The sequence below is a fragment of the Tursiops truncatus genome, chromosome 2 (assembly GCF_011762595.2).
Source record: "Tursiops truncatus isolate mTurTru1 chromosome 2, mTurTru1.mat.Y, whole genome shotgun sequence".
Lineage (NCBI taxonomy): Eukaryota > Metazoa > Chordata > Mammalia > Artiodactyla > Delphinidae > Tursiops > Tursiops truncatus.
Window position 1 is genome coordinate 171,059,271 of NC_047035.1, and position 15,955 is coordinate 171,075,225.

General features: G+C 42.0%; 1 protein-coding gene across 1 annotated transcript in view; it reads right to left on the reverse strand.

Moving 5' to 3' along the window:
* Positions 1–15,955, reverse strand: part of CUBN (cubilin) — a 266,027-nt gene that overhangs the window by 18,599 nt on the left and 231,473 nt on the right. The window contains exon 60 of the mRNA XM_019933506.3: positions 4,259–4,467. Coding sequence (XP_019789065.2) covers positions 4,259–4,467 — 209 coding nt within the window. The remainder of the gene's footprint in view (positions 1–4,258; positions 4,468–15,955) is intronic.

Consider the following 15,955-nt stretch of genomic DNA (forward strand, 5'->3'; position numbering starts at 1 on the left):
CTTTCCTTTTATTTCTCCTTTTCATTGTATTTAGCATAATTATAAATTGAAATTATGTATATGGCTAGGCTATGGCATAGATGACCTTTCACTTCAGCTGGTCAAAGAATCATTAGAAAATACTGGCTATTCCAAGGGGCACTGATTGCATTGAGAAGAAGCTGGGCAGTGCTAGGAAGGAGGCGCCTCCTCTCTGCCAGTTCCCACGTTTGCTGGCAGAGCAACGTCGGCTACGGTCCTGGTCGGGAGCCCCCGCTGCTGTCTCACTCACTGTGCTCCACAGAGCAACGATTGAACTGCTGGGCATACGGCAGGCAGCTCCCGCCCCTCCTTACCCCCTCCCCATGGTGGCCAGTCTCCCGCACCCCACGGGAAGCACACTTTTGTGCTGTTCCTCTGAAACCCAGCTCAGCCATCCATCCAGTAAGCCCTTCTGAACCCCGGAGTAACGTCACTCATACCCTCTTCTGCTCTACTTTTCGGTGTCGTTCATGTTCATTGGCTTTGTCATGTTGTCAGTCTCGTCCACTTACAGCTCCGTGAGGAAACTTATCTCACAATGCCTGGCATACAATCATGTCACGTGACTCTTCATGGAATGCATGTGATGTCCATTTCAACAGCAGTTGCTCAGTGAAATACACAATTCCCTATTTACCGCGTTTATCTTTTTGTTGTTGTTTTTTGTTTTTGTTTTTCGCTTTGTTTTTTTGGCCACACTGCACGGCTTGCAGGATCTTAGTTCCCTGACCAAGGATTGAACCCAGGCCCTCAGCAGTGAGAGCATTGAGTCCTAACCACTGGACCACCAGGGAATTTCCCTACTGCAGTTATCTTAACAGCTTTCCAAGTCAACCCTTTCGAAAACAATAATGAATAATGGACTTGGCACGTTTTCACCTGTATATCTACCTACAGAATTAAATTAACTTTTCTAAAAAAGTGATTTGATTATAATCTCTAAGAAACAGTCTCAAATGAGTCAACTGTCCCATTTATCACAGAGAATCTCTTTAATAAAGGTACCTCCCGGCCTCACATTCCAAGAACTGCTCGGTGATCTGCCAGTTTAGTATAAGCTGGAGAAGTTGCCAACTGAGGGAAACTGCTTTCCCAAAAAGGAAAACAAAAGCAGATTTGAACAGAATTTCTTTTTTTAAAAAGGACATTTTATATCGAAGCTAGAGAATAACTCCTTGTTTTCAATATTGCTATGTCTATCCTAAATAGCTTGAGGACATTTAGAAAATTAATGGTTCTTTTATTTATTTTTGTAATGTTTTTTGGCCACCCGACGCGGCTTGTGGGATTTTAGTTAGTTCCCCCATCAGGGATCGAACCCGGGCCCTCAGCAGTGAGAGCGTACAGCCTGAACCACTGCACTGCCAGGGAACTCCCAATAGCTCTTTTGATTATATTATCAAATCACACATAGAAATGAATCTTGCAAATAAATCCAATCAGCCCTCCCCCTGGCAGGACCATATTCTAAACATCCCACATGAATTTGTATTTATAATAATGTATATCTAACTTAATTATTCATCATATTTTTTAAAAAGGAGATGCTATAGCCCTCATATTACCCAAAGGGGGGAAAAAGGAAAGAAATTTATTTACAAATTATATGTCAGGCACAGTGCTGAATACTCTCTATGCTCAAAACAGCCTTGCAAGATTGGTACGGTTACGCTGGGTTTGAGTCCATATTACCTGCCTCAAAAGCCTGTTACTCTTCTGTAAAATCAAGGTAGTGCTCAAATAGTCTTGAACCTCAGCTCACTGCTGCTCTGGCCCCTTTGGTCTCATTTCAGACAAGAAGAATTCAACCCGAACGGACTTTCCTTGTTATCTGCAGTCCTTCCTGAACTCCTTCTGATCTGGCTTCTGTGCCAACACTTTATTTAAATGGTTGTCATCCTATCTAATGAATTTTTTCTTTATCTTCACCTTTCTTGGCTTCTAATTTACAACTTAATAGCACTGACCGTGCATCCTTGGTAAAGAGTTTTCTCCCTCGCCTTCCATGGTAACTGCATTATTCCTGGTTTGTCCATGTCTTCCATGACGCGTCTGTTTCTCCTCCTGCCTCTGCTTTGTCCTCTCTGGCTGCCTCACGCTGTACCTTTCCTGGAGTTGAGTGGGAGCCAGGCCTTCTAGCGCCATGCAGCCTCTCTCAAAGACAGCATCTCTCTCCTGATGTACGAAATGCTCTTTTGGGGCTTCCCTGGTGGCGCAGTGGTTGAGAGTCCGCCTGCCGATGCAGGGGACACGGGTTCGTGCCCCGGTCCGGGAGGATCCCACATGCCGCGGAGCGGCTGGGCCCGTGAGCCATGGCCGCTGAGCCTGCGCGTCCGGAGCCTGTGCTCCGCAACGGGAGAGGCCACAACAGTGAGAGGCCCGCGTACCGCAAAAAAAGAAAAAAAAAGAAACGCTCTTTTGCTGCCTCCTGTCTGGGCTGCTGTCTTCTTGCTCAGGCTCCTCCCATTCTCTGCCCCGGGGAAATTTCACTTGTCTGCTCTGCTGTCACCCAGACTGAACCAATACTTACAAACCCATGGCCTCCTCCTAAGAGTACTAGCATTCTCAGGCCCAGACCAGGGATGGAACCCATGCCCCCTGCAGTGGAAGGGTGGAATCCTAACCACTGGACCGCCCGCCAGGGAAGTCCCAGTACTGACATTCTTTTGGTCTTCCCAGCTTGGTTCTTTTCACAGTGAAAATGTAAGGCAGTCTATATGTAATGAAGTGCTCAAATGTGTATTTTTGCTATGACTTTTCCTTCTCTTACTTTTAAAACCCATTTCTGTAAAATTTAAGTAATTTTTGAACTTAAAAGTTTCTCTCACACCAAGGTTGTCATCTGCACCGTCTCTGTACCCTTCTTACCTAACGGTAACTTCTTTCTGGGGTCTTAACTCCAGAGTCTCCCCTGACCATCCACCCAGAATGCTGATTCCAGAGTCATCTTTCTTACCTACAGCTCTCAACTTACCACTCATTGGAAAACCCGCAATCACTCCTTATTTCCAGCTGCCTAAAATCTAAATGCCATTAGCCTGACTTTCAAGATGCTGTGCAATCTGGATACTTCTCCACTTAGCCAGTCTTATTTCTTGTTCCGCTTTAACAATATTCTGCTCTGATAAAGCCAGCCTCTTCACTCTTTCCACTTCAATGCCTTTTTGTATGTTCGCCTTGCTTAGAATGCCCTCCCTCCCGACTTGAATAAGTGTCCCCTCATTCTATGAAGTCTTTCTTGTTCACAGCAGATGATCATGAATCATCCTCCCTTTTAAACTTGCACATGGCTTCAAGCCTGTGCCCAATGCACTTGCGTACTGACTCTCCTGAACTACCTAGTGTTGACTTGCATGTGTCATCCCTTAATTCTGCAATCAGATGTAAGCTCCTGGTGAGCGGAAATGCTGCTTCACTTGATGTCTTCCCCCAGGAGTGTAGTGGTCTACACTGGTTGATGCTCCTTAGCACGTTTAAGCTGAGTGCATATAGCCTGAGAGATACAATGATTTAATATTAAAGAGTCATTTAAAAATGGAAACTTTTCTTGATTTACTTCTAATGGGACTTCAGAACTAAGATATTTTTCACATCTAAAAGTAATATAAGTAAATATACAAACTTTGAACATAAAGTAAGGGTGATGATTTGCATACAGACACTGTCATTTATTTTAGACTTTGCCAAAGATCCTTTGAGTATCTCTTTCCACACAACCTATCTTCCCATAGATCATCTCTTGACAAGGCTTGGAGGAACAGTAAATCTTAAAGCTAATGTTAGAAGCTGCACAAACATGTTGAGTCATTTGTATTAAAGATTATTTTGATGTGAAGATAGAGCATCTGCAATATTATACATTATATCACTGAAGAAAAGGTCATTTTAAAAATTATCAGCGGGGCTTCCCTGGTAGCACAGTGGTTGAGAGTCCCCCTGCCGATGCAGGGGACACGGGTTTGTGCCCGGGTCCGGGAAGATCCCACATGCCGCGGAGCAGCTGGGCCCGTGAGCCATGGCCGCTGAGCCTGCGCGTCCGGAGCCTGTGCTCCGCAACGGGAGAGGCCACAGCAGTGAGAGGCCCACGTCCAGCAAAAAAAAAAAAAAAAGAGAGAGAGCTCTTCTGTAAAAATTATCAGCACTCACAACTTTCAGGACTTCCTGTGTGGTACAAACTGGAATACACCATGAAAAGGTCTGTATTAGAAGACTCTGTTAAGAAACATAATAGCCTTACCTTGACGTAATCATAAATGCATCTTTGCAAACTAGTTGCTGCCTCCAGAGCAAATGTGTTGAAGGTGAGTCTAATTAGTTTGTTTACAGGGGCAGTCATGAACCATATGCAGTTTAAATTCTTGTCATATCTTCCATTCGAATCAGAATCAGGAGAGGCAAAGGTACCATCTGAACGTGTCAGATAACCACCACATCCTTGCTGAGGCCCTGTGTTCAAAAAAAAAAGACACATCACGATGCAGAGCAAAGAGAAGGGAACTGAAATTTTATGAGGAGGGTTTTTAAAAATCATATCGTTTCTTTTTTCTGTCACACTTTGATGAACATTATCAGACTGCTGCCCCTCATCTTAGTTTCTTCGCTATTATTTCCTCTTCAACCACCAATCCACCAATCTCTACCAGCTCACATCTAGCTGCCTAGAAAAGTGGGTAAACAGATAGGGTTCTATATGCATTTTTGGAAACTCTTGATGGGATTTATTGGAGCTTTTTTCTATTCTTGAAAAATCCAATTTTATACAAAGTATTTTGCATAACAAAACTGATGGAAACTGTGAACCCGTTTTACCTTTATGTTCTGCTTTTATGAACGCTATCAGACTGAAAACTGAATTTAAGAAGACTTTACCCAACATCCAAGAAAACTGGCTCTCAACAAATCTTTTATTTAAATAATCTGGTAGAAGGAGGATGAGAGGCGTATAACACTACAGTCCACTTTATATTGAACTGTACTCTATATTCGAATTTTTTCTTTTCCAAAAATAAGGGGAAGCTGAAGAAGAGGAACTTTAGTGGAGAAAAATATCTACTTTGAAATGAAAACTCTGAAATTCAGAATAAAAATACAAAAGAGAGATAAAGAATACTCTCAGTACTCAACTATGAAAAAAAATACGGCACAAACTCCTCAGAGCACGGGATTTAGTTTCTTCCACTCCACAGCCTAAGGTGATGCCTTGGTAAGGAAGAAAAACTTTACTGACAGTTTCGAAAGATATACGTGAGGATGAATTAAGCTCAGAACAGCCCTGGTAGGAATAGAGATGAAAATAGGCGTTCAAAAGAGTGTTCATAAAGCTTGCATTCTACACAAATGTGCGTCATTACAAGTTCCGCAGTTAAATTCACAGTCTCATTCCATTTACTTGATCTGTTAAAAGTGAAAGGGTTGATTTCAACATTAGGGGGCGCTATGATTCAGGAAACGCTCTTGGCAGGAAAGGCAAACAATGGCTGCCGACCTCGGATGCAAAGGATATCAAAGGCGCGGAGCGTTTTCCAGGATAGGTGCCTTACTTAGGAGGTCAGGCTACCCTGTCATAGCTTCTAAGGCAAGTAAAACTACAGAGTATTTGCACAGTCCGATGTTTCCTGGAGTTGAAATGCTTCCGAAGGCCCAGTCCCTGACATATCCATAGGTGGCATCTAGAACAAAATTATTCTGAAACCAAAGCAATGCTCATGACTCTGCTCCTACGAAACAGGCCTGCAAGATGAAGAAGCGGGGTTTGCACAGTTTTCACTCCAGTGTGGACTGACTGTTACCTAAGGCAACCACTTAAGCTTATTGACACGCCTAGCAGGGAAGAACAATTACTCAGGGTATTAATGAATTGAGAAAATTATTTATCTGTTAAATATTGCCAAGGAAATATATTTAGTATTTTTAAAAATAATTTTGATTGGAGTATAGTTGATTTACAATGCTGTGTTAGTTTCTGCTGTACAGCAAAGTGAATCAGTTATACACATCCACATGTCCACTCTTTTTTAGATTCTGTTCCAATATAGGTCATTACCAAGTACTGAGTAGAGTTCCCTGTGCTATACAGTAGGTTCTTACTAGTTATCTATTTTTTTATTTAGTACTGAGATGGGAGAAGATGAATGGTAGTCTAATAGCAGTGATAAGTCGTAAATCAACAATAATGATACAATTTAGAAAATGATAGGTGCCATGAAAGAGGCAGGAAAAGTCTTGTGAGTTTTGCAAGAAAGGGAGATTATTACTTCAGGCTAAGAGGACCTAGAATGTTCAAGGCGGAGGTGACAGTTGATCTGCATCTTAAAGGATAAATAGGACGAGACCATGTAGACTTGCCTGGTTTTGGCAAGTCCAGGTTGAAAGACCTCGTAACCAAAGGTTAAGTGGACAAGAATTTACATGTATAGAATTTGACCTTTAGACTTTATTCTCTGGGTAATAGGGATCCACTAGAAAGGTTTTTGATCAGAGGAGAGGTAGGGTCAGAATGAATGCACTTTCTCGTCAAGTCTGACCTAGAGATGCATCTGGTAGTCACGTTTACACATAAGAGAGGGCCTGGAGGAGATGAAGCCAGGCCCCAGGACACCGCTGTGGTCCAGGCTGGCGGAAGCAAGGGGCAGTGCAGAGCTGGAGGTCTGCATGTAGGAAAACCAGACCACTGGGCTTTATTCTACTAACGCATCAGCTGCAAAAACTAAATGCTATTTTTAAAAATTCAAGCTATATGTTTTATCAGCCCTTGCTTATTAATTGTTGCTACTAAGTTAATAAGGGCAGAATGACAATTGTACTGGGCACCAAGAGTGCCATTATACACACTCAGTAGACGAGACTACTGCTGAAGCTATTATTGCTACTACTGCTACTAACGCCCTAAGACAGAGATACCCTCCCTTCAGGAAACCCAGAGCAAGGATCTGCAGATCGCTGGTGTGCACTGGCATAGACTGAGTGGGAGACTGCATGATTCCTAACTTTTCAGAATCTCTCTTTCCAGGGCCCCAGAATGGACAGAGTACAGTAAGTCCCCTACATACGAACCTTCAAGTTGCAAACTTTCAAAGATGCGAACGTGCATTGCATCAACGTCAGGTGTGAGCGAAATGGCAGCTTGCCCTCCATCTCCTATTGCTGTGATCCTTCAGCTCTACCATCTCCCACCTCCCCTCCCTCCTCCAGTCAGTAACTCTTCTTGCCTGTTCACTCAGTGCCAGCCTCTGGACGCCAGCTGTTGTGCTGTACTACTGTGCTTTTCAAGGGACTGTGCTGTAAGATTAAAGATGTTTCATTTTTTGTGTTTTTTTTAATGTATTATTTGTGTGAAAAGTATTATAAACCTATTACAGTACAGTACTATATAGCTGATTGTGTTAGTTGGGTACCTAGGCTAACTTTGTTGGACTTACAAACAAATTGGACTTACGAATGCATTCTCGGAACAGAGTTCACTCATAGGTAGGGGACTTAGCTGTATATTTTCTGCCACTTGATGTTAGGTTTCACCATATGACTTGCTTGAGACAATGGAATATTAATGGTCATGGAGTAGGAAGAGGCCTTAAATGTGCTTATGTTTTTTGGCTTGGAGTTTTGTCCTCCTGTGATCCACCAAGAGCTCACACCCTGGGTACCTGCGTGGAGAGCAGACCTGACTCCAGGCTGTACTGTAGGCAAGCACAGTCAACCTGCATCCTGGAACAGGCAGGCAAACTGGCCTGCTGACCCATAAGTGATAAAAATAATATTCTAGGTATAAGCCACCGCATTTTGGATCATTTGTTATACAGCATTATTGTGGCAATAGCTGACAAATACAAAAATAGCTTTTTTGAATTATCAAACTATAATAGAGCACATTGATGAACTCATAAAATATACATACAAGTAAAAAAATAAAGGAGAACTAAAATTATCATCAGATAGTCCTGGCTAAAATAGTCAAATAACTGAAGTATAACATTATATGAGTGAATTATACAACTCATATTCTATATGAATAATATTATATGAATAAATAGTCAAATAAAAGATGTCCATGTCCATCCCTGGACAACCGCTACTTGGACAGATGGTGGCTGGCTAGCTGTACTTTCAGATAACAATCGGCCTGACTTCAGGCATTTTCCTGTTCCCCAGAGAGCCAGCTAGGGCTTCAGGCTGTAGTTGAATGTAGTTGAAGGAAGCAGCACTGAAGCACAGGAAACAGAACACAAATGCCTTTAAGGCTGGTTCCTTAGGGAAATGGGAGTTCCATAATCCTTTCTTTGAGTAAATCTTGCTGTGATTTTCAAAGCTACAGTAGACAGCTGCCCTAAAGCAGTGAATTCATTTAAAAAGTTCAACTAAGCTTCAGATGAACATGTCTTTTTTGCTAAAAGTGAATTGGAGTTATTATTCTCTACTCCCTAACCTTAAACATGCACCACCTTTTAAGTATCATATTTATATCTGCAAGGAAAACATTTCTTAATGGCTTTTGTAACCTGAGTTATGTTTTTCTGTTTGTTTTCAGTAATGTCACTCAATTTGCCTCACTTTAAACATCCTAATTTGAGACCCAGCCTAATTTAACTTAGAATGTGTACTTAGTCTGGTAATATTTGGGAAGCATAAAACTGAAATACTAAAAGAAAGGTAATCTCAGCAGTTAATCAGGAGCTATAGTCACAAGTAAAAGAGCAATGCAATGTATAAAGAACTCGGGAAAATTATATAATTAACTTTTAATTTATTTTGCATTATTTTGGTATTACTGAAAACACCCTATGTATGCATTAATAGTCTTATGGCGTTTCATGAAAATCATTCTCACCAACTTTGAGATTTTAAAAATGACTTATTAAGCAATATATAATGATATAATCATGTCAACTGATGCAAGAAGAGGATGTGACAAAATCCAACACACATCATGACATAAACTCTCAGCAAACTAGGAATAGAAGGGACTTTTCTCAACTTCATTAAGAGCATCTACAAAAACCATATAGCTTACATGATACTTAATGGTGAAAAACTAAATGCTTTCTTCCTAAGGTTAGGAACAAGGCAAGGACATTTTTCTCACCACTATTCAACAAAGTATTGGAAACTCTTGCCATTGTAATAGACAAGAAAAAAAAATACAGACTGGAGAGGAAGGAATAAAATTGCCACTATTTGCAGATGCAGAAAATCCCAAGGAATCTACATAAAAATTCCTAGATTAACAAATGAGTTCAGCAAGAACTCAGGATGGAAGAACAAGGCACAAAAGCAATCACATTTCTATAAACTCACAATGCATGTGTGGAAACCAGAGTTAAAAACACAATTGCTCTAAAGAAAATAAAATACTTAGGTATACACTTACTGAAATGTATACAGAACTTGTGTGCTGAAAGTTACCAAGTGATGAAAGAAATTCAAGACCTAAATAAATGGTGAGACGTACGTATTCATGGACTGGAAGACTCAGCCTAGTAAAGATGCCAGTTATTCCCCAAATGATGCAAAGCTTTCATTGTAATTCCTACCAAAGCCCCAGCAAGATTTTTCTGTTGACTTAAAAAAGCTTATTTTAAAACCGTGGTACATCAAGACAATAGAATATTATTCAGGGCTAGAAAATGAACTATCAAGCCATGAAAAGACATGGGAGCAACTCAGTGCATATTACTAAGTGAAAGGAGCCAATGTGAAAAGGCTACATACTGTACAGTTCCAACTAGATGACATTCTGGAAAAGGCAAAACTAATGAGACAGTAAAAGAATCAGTGGTCGCCAGGGGTTGGGGGCAGGGAGGGAGGGAGGCATGAACAGCCAGAGCACAGAGGATTTTTAGGGCAGTGAAAATACTCTGTAAGATACCATAACGTTGGATACACATCATTACACATTTGTCCAAATGCATTGGATGTACAACACCAGGAGTGAACTGTGACTCAAACTATGGCTGTTGGGTGGTTATGATGCTTCACTGAATATCATCAGTTGTAACAAATGTCTCACTCTGGTGGGGATGTGGTCAATGGTGGAGGCTGTGCACGTGAGGGGCGAGAGCATAAGGGGAATCTCTGTACCTTCCCCTCAATTTTGCTATAAATCTAAAACTGCTGTAAAAAATAAAGTCTTAATAAAAACCAACCAACCAACCAAAACAAAACAAACAAACAACTTATTTTAAAATTTACATAGAAAGTCACAGGCTCTTGAATAGTTAAAACAATCTTGACAAAGAAGAATAAACTGGAAAGGATCGGGCTTCCCTAGTGGCGCAGTGGTTGAGAGTCTGCCTGCCGATGCAGGGGACACGGGTTCGTGCCCCGGTCCGGGAAGATCCCACGTGCGGCGGAGTGGCTGGGCCCGTGAGCCATGGCCGCTGAGCCTGCGCGTCCGGAGCCTGTGCTCCCGCAACGGGAGAGGCCACAACAGTGAGAGGCCCGCATACTGAAAAAAAAAAAAAAAACTGGAAAGGATCAATCTACCTATTACTATACAGCTATAGTAATCCAGATAGTATGATATTCGTGGAGTGTTAGACAAACAGATCAATGGAAAAGAATAAAGAACCCAGAAATATGTCCACACAAATATGTCCAAGTGATTATTTACAAAGATGCAAAAGCAATTCAGTGGAGGAAGGATAGTCTTTCAACAAATGGTGATAGAGAAATTGGACATCCAGGGGCAAAAATTAGGTCCAATCTAAACCTCAGACCTTGAACAAAAATTAGTTCAAAATGGATCGTAGACATAAATGAAAAATGTAAAACCATAAAACTTTTAGAAGAAATCGAAGTAGAAGATCTTTGCGACCTCAGGATAGGTAGAGTTCTTAGCCTTGTTATCTAAACACTATACATAAAAGGAGAAACTGATATGCTGGACTTCTTCAAAATTAAAAACTTTTGTTCTAAGAAAGGCCCTGTTAAGAGGACAAAAAGGCAAGCTATGGACTGGGAGAAAATATTTGCAGACCATGTACCTGAGGAAGGACTACTACTGAGAATATATGAAGAACTCTCAAAACCCAATAGTGGAAAAACAAGAAATCCAATTAAAAAATGGGAAAAAATTATGAACATCTATTTTGCCAAAGAGGATATACATATGACCAAAAAACACATGAAAATTGTTCACCATTAGGGAAATGTAAATTAAAACCATAATGATATGAATACATTTCTATCAGAATGGCTAAAATACACACACACACACACACACACACACACACGAGTGATAGCTCATTGTAGAATACCGCACACCACAATGGAATGACCAGGGTGAGGGTGTCCCAAGTGTGGATAGCACAGAAAGTAGTCCATAAGGACTCTCTCGCCAAGATGACAGAACACAGATGACAATGAAATAGCATCTTAAAGTGCTGAAAGGAAATAATTGCCAAACTAGAATTCTGTATTCAGAGAAAAAATCCCACAAAATTTAAGACAGAATAAAGCCATTTTCAGAAAAACAAAAACCAAAAGACATTTTTACTAGAAGATTTGCAATAAATAAAAAAAAAACACTAAAGGGAGTTCTTCAAAAAGAAATAAACTGATCTCAGATGGAAGCCCAGAAATTGAGGAAGAAAGAACGAAAGCAATGGTAAGTATACATAATTACTAACTGAAACAATAAAAACATTTTATATGCTTAAAACGTATGTAGAATTTAAATAATTGATATTAACAGCACGGAAGACAGGAAGTAGATTAATGGAGTTAAAATGTTGCATTTATCATGATATGGTAAAAGGACTAGTTTTAGGGCTTCCCTGGTGGCGCAGTGGTTGGGAGTCCACCTGCTGATGTAGGGGACACGGGTTCGTGCCCCGGTCTGGAAGATCCCACATGCCGCGGAGCGGCTGGACCCGTGAGCCATGGCCGCTGAGCCTGCGCGTCCGGAGCCTGTGCTCCGCAACGGGAGAGGCCACAACAGTGAGAGGCCCGCGTACCCAGCCCCCCAAAACAGGACTAGTTTTAAATTAGATTCTAATGAGTCAAAGGTGAATGTTATAATCCCTAAGAGTAACTGACTATATAAGTAATGATTTTTATTTATTTATTTTTGTTTTCTTTATTCAAGACCCATTTATTCTCTAGTTCTGCCCACGTGGAGACACCCTCCTTGAAAAGGCATTAAATCCTTCCCTTAACTTTAACACCTTGTGCTGAAAACACGTGTTCCAAGGTTTCAGCTGCGAGATCCACATTCTTAAAGCACTGATTCTTAAACCTCTTCTAGATTTCTCCCCTTGGATGGAGGGAGATGACCCAAACACAGCGAAGAACAGCTCAGGACTGGGGGCTCTGCTCGCCCAGAAGACTTTGCAGCTCCCCTGAGCGCCCCCGGCTGGAGCCAGGATTAGGGCCCTGAGGCGAGGGCCCTCTTCCCTAGGCTGGCTGTCCCCTCTAGTTTCCCCGGAGTCTGGGGATTCCAGACGGTCTCTGCTCACGCTCCTGCATCACACCTGCTGCCTCAGCACTGCTGATACACGCCAAGGGGGGAAAAGCACACAGAACTGCCTTTCAACGCAGCGACGTTCTACACCGAAGTTATCTGAGAAGCCTGCAGGTTCTTTGCCATCGGAGGACACTCCCAAGGCCACCACTACCCCAGGCTCCCCACTGCCCTTGCCGGTGGCCTGGACGTGCGTGGCCGCAGTGCTGAGTCGCGCACACCCCGGTCTCCACTCCACTCTCCCGGGGAACTGAGTGAGGAGGGCGCCCCGAGCTCAGCGGCAGGATCTGTCCCGAAGCCAGTCCTAGGGTGACAAGAGCCACACCTGCGGGTCTGGATTGTTCCACCGACCGGCCTCCCAGGACCGAGCTGGGCCCACGGACCCGGGTCTGGATTGTGTCGGCTGCTGCTTCTTGCCTGGGTTCACAGGCCGACAGCCAGTGTCCTCCCTTCCCTGCTCGTCACCACACCAGCGGCTCACTCCTACCTGCTGTCGTCCCCGGCCTGGCCACCGCGGGCTCCCGGGCCCACCAAGAACTGAGACGCCAGCAGGCGCCTAGCTCCCATTAGGCCAGCTCCCCGTTGAACTACGGTTGCCTAGCCGTGTTCTCAAGGCTTCAGGGCCGGCGCCGCCCCTCCCTGGACCCGCGATGCTCCCCAGATCCGCGATGCTCCCCAGATCCGCGATGCTCCGCGGAGGCGCCGGAGCCTCGCCGCACGCAGCCCAGCACAGGCGACCTCCGCGCCCGCCTGTCCCGCCGCCCGGACAGTAATGATTTTTAAAAGAGAGTGACAATTGATTAATTCAGAAAAGGCAAAAACACAAAGATGGCTAAAGAAACATAAGAACATACGGAACAAACAGAAAACAATACGGTGGTCTATTTAAATCCAATAATGTTAGTAATTTTATTAGTAACATGGTCCAATCTCCAACTGAAAGACAAAGTAAAACAAAACCCAAATACATTCTTTGGGGTAGAGAAATGTTGAAAGTGGAGAGATTGGAAAATATACCATGAACTGGAAGAAAGCTAGGGAAGCTGTATACTGAATCGGAAAAAGTAGACATTAAAGCAAAAAAAAACAGAAAAAGACCTTGCAGAATAACATGAGTCAATTCACCACATTCACCAGGAAGATATAATCATTTCAAACGTATATGTGCTACACACTACACTGTCTCTAAGCAAAATAAGACCAGAGTTCTAGCCCTGATCTCTCTACTGAGCTTCTCATCCTTGTGTCTGACTCCCTGCTGAACATTAGCTGGATGCCTTAAAGGCACCAAACATTCCGCACCAAAACCAAACATTATTACTTTCTCCTATGAAACCTGGCCCTCCTGTAAACTTACATTTAGATAGCGGTATCGCGGGATATTGTCCAGAAACCTTAGGGTCATCATGTTTCCCTTTTCCCTCAATTCATTGTTCAAAGACTACCGTGTCCTCTTGATCCTGTGTCTTAAGTGCTTCTCCTTTCAAGTTCCTTCTGTATTCTCACACTGTCACTGCTCTCATCCCCTGCCTACATGATGGCAATACTTCCCCAATTTTTCTCTGTCTAAAATGCTGCCCCTGCTTCGAAACATCACCCTCACAGGTGCTAGCATGTGCTTCCTACACCACATCTGATTAGATTGTAGTACTCTCCAGCCTCCAAACGATGAACGGTTCCATCCGCAACTGATGCAGAGCCCACCTTGTCCACCTCCTCCTGTCTCTCCTGTTTCAGCCCCTACTGCTCTCTACCTGACAACCCAAAGCGGTAGTAACAACGTGCAAGCCAGTGTGTGGCCTCTGAAATGGGATAGGACTTTGCAACTTTGCACATAAAATGCCTGCTTTCCCAACGAAGGCCTTCTCAGCCTTCCGAGTGAGTATGATTTATAGCTAAAATTTAGTGCGTGACAAAAGAGTGTCAGGGAATGTTCTAGTTTAATCTTCCCCACAACCCTGTGAGGTAGTTCCTATTAGTGGGCCCCTTTTACAGATGAGAAAATCAAGAGGATAAGTAACTGTCCGAGGTCAAACTTGCTGGGCTGTGTCAGGGCTGAGTTTGAACCTCGACAGTCTATCCCCACAGCGTGCGCTACAGTTACAAACCACTAACGACAGTTCACGGTTCACACTCCCTGCAGTGCTTTCGCGAACTTTTTTTTCCTGTGTCCTTTTTATTTTACTCAGTGCCGAAGTACTTCAGATTGCTTCTGCCTCTGCTGTCCTCTGCACATACTTCTGACAAAAGCATTTATCAGAATTTACAATTATTTGCTGACTACTGAGTAAGCTTCTCAGAAATGGAGATCTTGTTGAATTCGTCTTCGTATCCCCAGAGAAAAGATCACTGCCTGCATAGTAAGTAGCTGGTGAATACTGTTGAATAAGCAATTCAGGAAAGCACAGAAAATATATAGATAGTTCTTACTGGAGGGATCTTTGCTTTCTAGTCTAAGTTTATAAGGGAATTCTTGGGATTAAATATATTTCTTGATTTATAAAGTTGTTACTATGCAATAAGCATATTATGTACATGTGCATGTGTATGTGTGTCTATATATATGTCTGTATATGTGTATATATATATGTGTGTGTGTGTATATGTATATATGTACATACATATATACACACACAGGCATAGGACCAAGTTTTTGGTCCTATGTATTAACCTGTTTCAAAGGTAAGTTAGTTGACTTTCGTGGCATATTTGATTGTGAAGAAACAATCAGCAGAACAACACCAAAAATATCACCGAAAGATTGAAAACACTGCCGAAGGGGTAGTTTTGTTTTTTTGTTTTTGTAGGAAAATGCTTGTTTAGCTAAAAATTTGCAATTATAAATGATGTTCTGTTACTTAAGAAAATCTGATCTCTGAGTGTTGGATTTCAGAAGGCAGAGCAAATCTAAAAATTTGTAAAATTCCAGACACTCTAATGTGCAGCGCACTATATAGAAGAATGACTTTCTCTCATCATTGACAATTACAAAGTCAAAAGTTAGCAAAAATTAGAAACTGTTCTATTTAGAGAGCAGGATTAATAGCAATGTGCTATTCAATTGTCATAAAATAGGTTGCATTAGAAAAGATATGAAATTCATCAAGCCAGAGTATACAATAGTTTTTAATAATGTAAACAAGGGCATGGAATTGTTTTGTTGTTCTCGTTAATATATTAGGTTGCACATTGTGCTATTGATATTTAAATTTTATGACTCTGGTGGCAGTGTGATTTAGAGGAGACGGATTATTTTCCCAGTTCTGCTCAAGATTTGCTAAGAGGCCCTGGCAAGTCACTTAATTTCTGTGTGACTCAGTTCCCCAATTTGTAAAGTAAAATATATGAGAATGCCAATTAGGATTACAACATAAAAATAAATGCCCAAATTCCTTAATTTTGATAGAATTTTAAGAAATTTTACTAAATTGGAGGCCATCATTTGGGGTTAGAGATTTTTGTTATACAGAAATTTAT